We start from the raw sequence: 9,194 nt of genomic DNA, 5'->3' as shown, positions 1-9,194 counted from the left end.
CACAGTACAGAACCCTCCACCTTTGGGCCCCTTTAGAATGTAAGTGACAGATATATCCAACGTAAAATGACTTACATCAAAAGGGAATAACGTCAGGTCACCTAACTAGAAACTCCAGGGGTAGGGCCTTCGCCATAGCTTGATCAGTGCTCAAATGATGGCCAGGAACAGGTATCTCGTCTCTCAATTCTATTTGCCTTCACATGTCAGCTTCATTCTCAAGCTGTATGTAGTGGCAAGATGAGAGTGGCAGTAGAGAGTAAAGGAGGGGTGGTCCCCAGAGGAAAACTGTAGTTCTGTATAAAGAAGGAGGGAGAACAGAAGCTGGGTGGAAACATTACACATGTCCACTACAGTTTATGTCAGGGTGCTCATAAACTCGGGTGACAGGGATTGCTACTGGGGCCAGGGTGAGCAGTCTCCTCTACTTGGGTGTGGCCTGTTAGGGAAATGTAGATGTCTCTGGGCCACCCGTTCCCACCTGTCACTAAAGGGACCTGACGATTACCTAGCCTAGTGACCCCATTTGACAGGTAGCAAAAGGTTTTACACAAGAGCATGCAGTTAATGTCAAGGCCAGGACTTAAACCCAGGCCACAAAATCTGTCCTCCATACCTGACTTCTTTTTTAATTTTTTTAAATTTATTTTTTATTTTATTTTTTTGGTCATGCCGCATGGCTTGTGGGATCTTAGTTCCCTGACCAGGGATCAAACCCATGCCTCATGCAGTGGAAACACAGAGTCCTAACCACTGGATTGCCAGGGAAGTCCCATGACTTCTTTTTTATTTTTTTTAAGTTTTAGTTTTATATTTATTTATTTATTTTTATTTGGTTGTGCCGGGTCTTAGTTGCGGCAGGCAGGCTCCTTAGTTGCAGCTCAAGGGCTCCTTAGCTGTGGCATGCAAACTCTTAGTTGCGGCATGCATGTGGGATCTAGTTCCCTGACTACACACACACACACACACACATGCATGCGCAGTACATGCACCATCAAGAACACACAGAGGCGGGACACAGGTGCCTCCTCAAGCTGGGGGTTCGAGGAGAGGTTCATGAAAAGACTCTACAGAGATAAGGCAGGGATTGGGGAGAGAAGCAAGAAATAGTGCAGTCCTTCAGGGCAGCTAACTGTGGGGACCTAAAAGGGTGAGGAAGACAGTGGTTACCAGAACCAAAGAGAATAGCTGTGTGAAGCGGGTGCCTGAGGGACGCAGCTGACTTACCGGGACTGGGCAGGGAGATGCCCAGGGAATACAGTCTGATCTCAGCCTCCCCGTTCCCTCTGATCTCCTGCTAGGCCTCGCATTGGCCAAATTCAGACGGAAGCTGGAGGGCATGCGAGCCTGCACCTATAGCCCATTAGGATCAGCCTCCCAGGGTGGAGAGCCAGTGGGGGGAAGGGTGGAGAGGATCTGGAGGGACAACTGGCAGAGCCACAGTACAGAACCCTCCACCTTTGGGCCCCTTTAGAATGTAAGTGACAGATATATCCAACGTAAAATGACTTACATCAAAAGGGAATAACGTCAGGTCACCTAACTAGAAACTCCAGGGGTAGGGCCTTCGCCATAGCTTGATCAGTGCTCAAATGATGGCCAGGAACAGGTATCTCGTCTCTCAATTCTATTTGCCTTCACATGTCAGCTTCATTCTCAAGCTGTATGTAGTGGCAAGATGAGAGTGGCAGTAGAGAGTAAAGGAGGGGTGGTCCCCAGAGGAAAACTGTAGTTCTGTATAAAGAAGGAGGGAGAACAGAAGCTGGGTGGAAACATTACACATGTCCACTACAGTTTATGTCAGGGTGCTCATAAACTCGGGTGACAGGGATTGCTACTGGGGCCAGGGTGAGCAGTCTCCTCTACTTGGGTGTGGCCTGTTAGGGAAATGTAGATGTCTCTGGGCCACCCGTTCCCACCTGTCACTAAAGGGACCTGACGATTACCTAGCCTAGTGACCCCATTTGACAGGTAGCAAAAGGTTTTACACAAGAGCATGCAGTTAATGTCAAGGCCAGGACTTAAACCCAGGCCACAAAATCTGTCCTCCATACCTGACTTCTTTTTTAATTTTTTTAAATTTATTTTTTATTTTATTTTTTTGGTCATGCCGCATGGCTTGTGGGATCTTAGTTCCCTGACCAGGGATCAAACCCATGCCTCATGCAGTGGAAACACAGAGTCCTAACCACTGGATTGCCAGGGAAGTCCCATGACTTCTTTTTTATTTTTTTTAAGTTTTAGTTTTATATTTATTTATTTATTTTTATTTGGTTGTGCCGGGTCTTAGTTGCGGCAGGCAGGCTCCTTAGTTGCAGCTCAAGGGCTCCTTAGCTGTGGCATGCAAACTCTTAGTTGCGGCATGCATGTGGGATCTAGTTCCCTGACCAGGGATCAAACCAGGCCCCCTGCATCAGGAGCGCGGAGACTTATCCACTGTGCCACCAGGGGAGTCCCATGACTTCTTTTTTAAAAAAGAAATAAGAAAGACCCCTAGAAAGTGTTTGGAAAAGAAAGACAGGAAGGAATAAGGAAAGAAAGAAAGGAAGGAAGGGAGAGAGGGAGGGAGGGAGGGCAGGAGAAACACATGCTCTTGTCCAACTCCCAGTACCTGATGCCACGATTGACACATAGTAGGCCCTCAGATATCTATGTCCCCCATCTCTAAAGGGGAACAGCACTACCTGCTATTTGTTCTGAAGGTGAAATGGAACAAAACTCTCCAAAGCACCTGGCCCAAAGTCAGACCAGTCTGGTTCGGTCCTGGACCATTCTATAAAGACCTGGATATTTCTCAAACAGGCATGGAGCAGAGGGAAGGGAAGAGGGTTCTTGTGGGTTGGCAGGGGTCTCCCCCACTGTGGAACTCACAAAGGGAGCCTTGTGTGGGAGTGGTGGCAGGATGCTTCAAGTGACAGCTGGGCCCAGGGCTGCCAGGCCTGGGCTGGGCTGGGCTGGGCTGGGCACTCTGCCACAGGCAGCCCTCTGAGGGCCCTTTCATCTGAGTCCCAGCTGCCACTTTGCTGGCTGGCCCAAAGCCCAGCAGCCTGGAGAGGAGAAGGGCTGGCAGCTTTGTCTCAGGAAGAAGAACAAAGAGTAGGGTGCGTGGGAGGAGGGCAGAGGGAAGCAGTGCTTGCTCTTGGATTCAGGCCAAAGGGAAACAAGATCCAGTTTTAGGCAACACCAAGGGACTGTTTGAATTCTTTTGTTGCCATAGCATCAAGCCAGACAGTTTCCCAGAGACCATCTCAAACAATATCCCAACCCCCACCATGTTACAGGTGAAGAACTGAGGCCCAGAGAGGGAGACGGATTTGGCCAAGATTACACATGAATGGTAGAGCCAGAACTGGAACCCCAGTCGGTCTCTTGTCTCCCGGTGCTGAAGGACTCTTAAAGAGGCACTTCATCTCTGGGAACCTTGGGGTCCTCATACATAAAATGCAGGTGCTAATTCCTATTTTGAATGGTGAGGGTCAAATGTGCTAATGGATATAAAAGGAAGAGGGCCATTTGACTTGGGTCTTGAAAGCTGTGTAGGAGTTTTCCAGAGAGAAGAAGCTGGTGGGGAAAGGCATTTTGAGCACAAGGAACAACATAAACAAAAGCAAGAAAGCATAGGAGTGCAGGTTGTTTCAGGGCAGTTGGAGCTGGGGGAGAAACAGGAAATGGCGCCCAGGGTTCTTGGTGCTGTCAGAAGTGCCCACTGTCCCTCCAACTGTCTGGCCCTCCTTTCTGGGGTGATGACCCTTCAGAACTCAGCCTCCCCATGGAATCATCCTGGCCCATGCGGTTGATCAACCCTCTGGGAGGAGTCAGACAATGCAAGGGGAAGGGGGGACACGTGCCTTGTGGAGCCGGCCCATGGGAAGCTCCCTAACCTAGATGCAGTGGGCAGGGAAGCCTGCTTTGAGGAGATCACAGCTGCCTCCCCGTGGCTCAATCCCATTTGCAAGTCATAATGTTCAAGGTACACACCTTGCCCAGTGTCTTAATCTATTCAGGCTGTTATAACAAAAATACTGTAAATTGGGTGGTTTATAAACAACAAACATTTTTTTCTCACCATTCTGGAGGTTAGGAAGTGCAAGATCATGGTGCTGGTAGATTCGGTGTCTGATGAAAGCTGCTTTCTGGTTCATAGATGGCCATCTTCTTGCTATGTCCTCATACGGTAGAAGGAAGGGGCTAGAGAGCTCTCTGGGGGTCTCATTTTTTTTATAAGAGCACTAATACATTCTTCAGGGCTTCACCCTCATGACTTAATCACCTCCCAAATGCCCCATCTCCTAACATCATCACATTGATGGTTAGGTTTCAACATGAATTTTGGGGGGACACATTCAGATCATAGCAGCCAGATACAAAGCAATTCTTTTCAGTCACAGAAAAAGAATTTTGGAGTGAGAAAGACATGGAGTTTAAGCTTGGTTCTGCCAATTACCAGCTGTGTGGCTTTTTGCCATTCACTGAACTTCTCTGAGCCTCGGTTCCCTCACCTGTACAGTAAGTCTAATTGCTTGGAAGAATTGATACGAGAGTCTGTGTTCAGTGCAGGTGTTCAACACATGATCATTTTCCTTTCATTTTCCTCCTTTTCTTGGCACAGGTGACCCCTCTGCTGGGAGGAAACCCCCGCAGGCTTCTCTCAACTAATCTCTCCCCCCTTCAAGACCCAGCTTATGTGCCACCGCTTCCATGAAGCCTTTCCAGGCCCCTCAAACTGAAAAGCTAACTTCCTTTTGTAATGCCTTCTTGCGTTACGTTATTGCCTTTTCTTTTTCTTTCTTTTGCTCTTTTATACTTTTTCATGTTCACTGCAACTAGTGACATAATACAAACATGTATTAAGAAAAACGTTTCTTAATCAATAATTTCCCCTCTTCATTTCTATCCCGTCCTACTGAATAACCAATGGTAACACCCACTGTGTATCATTCTACACTTTTCTGAGTATACGCTCAGATAAATAGATATAAATTTATATGAGGAGGTTTATGTTTGTCTTTACTGAATTTCTGTAGTAAACACTGCTCTGATATTTATTTTTAATTGCTTAACAAATCATGGATGAGTGAACAGATGTAGATCTACCTCACTCTTTTAAATAGCTGCATAGAATTCCACGGCATGGACAAACCATGGTTTAGTCAACCATATGTCTACATTTCTAATTTTTGCCATCACAAACAAAACAGTAATACACATATTTGTTCATATATCCTTTCAGAGAAGTGCTTTTAGTTCTATTCGATAGATTCTCAAAAGTGGAATTATTGGGTCAAATGATATGTTTTTTTTTTTTAAATTTTAGTAGCTATGGCCGTATTGCTTTCCAAAAAAGATCACAGCAGTTCACATCCAATCAGTGAAGTTTGAGTTCTTTTCTTACATCTTTACCCACTCTGGCACATTGTTATTCCTCTCAATATTTGCCAAAATGATGGATGAAAAATAGTACAACATTGCTCCCTTTGGTTGCATTTTCTCAAGCCCTAGTAATTTTCAGTAACTTTTCAGTTATTTTATTTTTCATTTCTAGAAGATCTATTTGGCTTTTTTTCAAATCTGCCTGGTCATTTTTTTAATATAAATTTATTTATTTATTTATTTTTGGCTGCATTGGGCTTTCTCTAGTTACGGTGAGCAAGTGCTACTCTTTGTTGCAGTGTGCGGGCTTCTCATTGTGGTGGCTTCCCTCGTTGCAGAGCACAGACTCTAGGCACGCGGGCTCAGTAGTTGTGGCGCATGGGCTTAGTTGCTCCGCGGCACGTGGGATCTTCCCGGACCAGGGCTCAAACCCGTGTCCCCTGCATTGGCAGGCAGATTCTTAACCACTGCGCCACCAGGGAAGCCTGCCTGGTCATTTCTGATCATATCTTCTTGGTCTTCACTCAGGTTTTAAATACACCCTTCTCTATAGTTATTTAAGCACAGTAAACACTTATTTTATATTCTATACCCAGTAATCTCAGTATTTGAGGTGCTTGTGGATCTATTGACTCTTGCTCACTGTACCTTGTGTCCTTTTGTGGTGACTTTTGATTCTGAGCTTGCATTTGTTGGACTGCTATCTGTGTGAATTCTTTGAGGCTTGGTTTGACTGTGCACTTACCTCCAGGAAGGGTTTTCATTTTGTCAGACATCTGGGGCATTACCAATCCAGGTCTGTTTTAAATTAAGTTCCTTGTTGTTGTTGCTCTTGTTGATCATGAAAAAATGAATATTTGGACCCTGGATCTATTTGAGCTCTAGCCTATTGCCAGAATTTTTCAGGGGAGACTTTTCTCTACCCAGAACCGAGGAATGAGATAGATGTTTCCACAGCATTCACATTTGAGTGGTGGATTTTTAATAATTTACCCTTTTATAGTCTCTGATCTGACATCCAACTCTGTGAGTGGCCCAGACTTTGTCTCCTACTCTCTCTCCCCTGAAAATAAAAGTTCTAGGTTACTCAGGGTTGGAGATAATCCCAGGGGAGTCCATGGAGTTGGTGTTCAAACATCTCAGAGCACCTCAGAGAAGTTCCTTGACTCTTTTGAGAGCTCAGACATATAGACATACATATATTCAACATTTTCAATATTTTGAGATGCTTTTTAGTAGGAGGATTTCCAGTAACATGGACTTCCAGCATATTTTCATATGCTCATTTACTCTTTCATTAAAGTTATTTGTGTTCATATCTTTGGAACAGACATGTCTTGCACACTTGTGTCCGTAGTCCCTAACCCCTAGCTAAGGTCAGTATCAGTAACTCTTGGGTGAACATTAAATGGAGTGACAACCCACATGGGGAGGAAGAAAAGATTGGAAAGTTATCCACGGCTGGATGGGCTGACGTTGGAAGGGTGTTGTCATAGAGTCAGGGGGAATGGGCACTGACATTCACTGAGCCCCATTCTTCCTAGGCCAGTAAATGCATCATTCTAGTTTTTCCCAAGTTTCCAAGATGACACGATGCTTGTTAAATATGCAGGTTCCCAGGCCCTTCTTTGGTAATTTGGTTTCAGTACTCTGGAGGTGGGGCTCTGGAATGATGTTCAACAAGCATTCTGAGAGAGTCTTAGCAACAGGGAAGTTTGGGAAACACGATAGATTTTTTTCCTCTTAATTCTCACAACAACCCAGAAAGTAAGTATTTGCATGTATTTTACAAAGAGGAAATTTGGGCTCTTTTGAGAGGGGAAGTGATGGATGATCACACAGCTGGTAAATGACAGGTCTAGGGTTCCATTCCCAGTTGTCACACTCCAAAGCTCTATTTTTTTTCACCAGATATTGTCTGGTTATTATTGTTATTATTTTTTCCAAGTTTCTGTACCATTAGTTTATGACCATAAGTCATATTTTAAAAAATTGTGTTAAAAAACACATAAGATGAAATTTATATCTTAACCATTTTTAAGGGTATAGTTTAGTAGTGTTAAATATTTTTACATTGCTGTGAAACAGATCTCCAGAACTTTTTCATCTTGCAAAACTGGAACTCTCTACCCATTAAACAATTCCCCTTTTCCCTCTCCCCCCAGCCCCTGGTAACCACTCTTCTACTTCCTGTTTCTATTAATTTGACTACTTTAGGTACCTCATGTAAGTGGAATCGCAGTATTTGTCTTTTTGTTACTGGCTTATTTCACTTGATGTCCTCAAGATTCATCCATGTTGTAGCATGTGACAGGATTTCCTTCCTCTTTAAGGCTGAATAGCATTCCATTGTACATATATCCCACTTTTGCTTATGTATCATTCATCCATTGATGGATATTCCACCTCTTGGCTACTGTGAATAATGCTGCTATGAAATGGGTGTGCAAATATGTCTTGGAGGTCCTGCTTTTAATTTTCTTCATATATAACCAGAAGTAGATTTGCTGAATCATATAATAGTTCTAGTTGTAGGTTTTTTTGTTTTTTTTTTTGAGGAACTGCCATGATTAGACTGGGGTTATGGGTTTTGGGGAGGAAGATCACAGAGGAAAAGTGCCATTTTCATCACATCATATCAAGGATACATACTATCATCATGATTTATGACTTCTGATGTTGATCTTGATCACCTGGCTGAATTTGTGTTTGTCATTTTCCCCACTGTACGGTTACTCTTCTTCCCCATCTCTTTCCATACTGTCCTCTTCGGAAGGTCATTATGCAGGCCCATACTACAGAAGAGTAATGCCCCCCTTCATAAGGATTATGTTTTAACAAGCAAAATAACTCACACAACAGGTACCTAGCTCTTCTCATCACTGGTCATGCTCTGCACTTTCGGCAGCTGATCTGAGGTGAACTGGCCGCCCTATCTCCTGGAAGCTCACTCTTCTTACCTGTAAAATGGGTGTCGCTCATCGTTTACCCGTAGGACTGTAGTGAGTGGAGACAGTCTCAAGGTCGTCAATGTCAGTTCCCTCTGCCTCCCCCATTTGGCTGTCCCGCAACACCAGGCAACAGAGGGACAGCAACTAGCCTAAGGTTTCACCGCAAGGCCGCCAACTCCAGCCCAATCAGGGTTCTAACCACACCCTGGGTACGGATTCCCCCCACCCCGGGGCGGGAGCGAGGAGCACTTCCGCCAGCCACAAGTACCGCGCACGTGGCGGGCTGTGCGGGACCGGCGAGCGGCAGCCTGGCTGCGCAGCGCCAGCGCCTGCGGGGCCGGGATGATGAGCCTGACCTCGGCGCCCGATTCCCGGCCGTTGCGCCGGGCCGTGACCCCCGCGGGCCGGCGGACGGTGAGTGCGAAGCCCGTGGTGGACGAGAAGACCCTGCCGGCTCCGGCCCCGCGCCTCTCCCTTCTTTCACTCCTTCCAGGGCCACCCGTCCTTCCCTCCCCGTGGGTCTGAATTCCCCTGCTTCCGGCGCGCCCGTCTCGGCCTGCGGCTGGGCGCTCTGTTTTCACCTGGTCAGTTCCTAACGCTTTGATCTCTCCTTCCGCGCCACAGCCTCGGTTCCGGTTCCGGCTCAGTCCAGCCTCTCCTCTATGCCCTCTTTCCTGCTTGGCTGCCTTTGTCTCCTCCTTCTCTTTGCGTCTCGTCTCTCAGTCCCCTGGCTTGCCCCAGTCCACTGCTCTTCCTCTGCTCCTCCCCTCCTGCCGGTGGGAGTAGACCCAACTGAGGGCTGGCCAGAGTATCATTAATTCCCTCACCCATCCTCTCTAGCCTGTCCCTGACCTCTGGCTGGGTCCTGAGTCC

General features: G+C 46.2%; 1 protein-coding gene across 1 annotated transcript in view; it reads left to right on the top strand.

Annotated features, from left to right (window-relative positions):
* The first annotated feature begins 8,331 nt into the window (after positions 1 to 8,331).
* KCTD14 (potassium channel tetramerization domain containing 14) overlaps positions 8,332 to 9,194 on the top strand; it is an 8,668-nt gene continuing 7,805 nt past the window's right edge. The window contains exon 1 of the mRNA XM_024749421.1: positions 8,332 to 8,735. Coding sequence (XP_024605189.1) covers positions 8,664 to 8,735 — 72 coding nt within the window. The 5' untranslated portion in view covers positions 8,332 to 8,663. The remainder of the gene's footprint in view (positions 8,736 to 9,194) is intronic.

This window comes from Neophocaena asiaeorientalis, unplaced genomic scaffold (assembly GCF_003031525.2).
Source record: "Neophocaena asiaeorientalis asiaeorientalis breed wild unplaced genomic scaffold, Neophocaena_asiaeorientalis_V1.1 scaffold363, whole genome shotgun sequence".
NCBI lineage: Eukaryota > Metazoa > Chordata > Mammalia > Artiodactyla > Phocoenidae > Neophocaena > Neophocaena asiaeorientalis.
The sequence above is the reverse complement of the archived record's forward strand: the minus strand, read 5'-3'. Positions and strand labels throughout refer to the sequence as shown.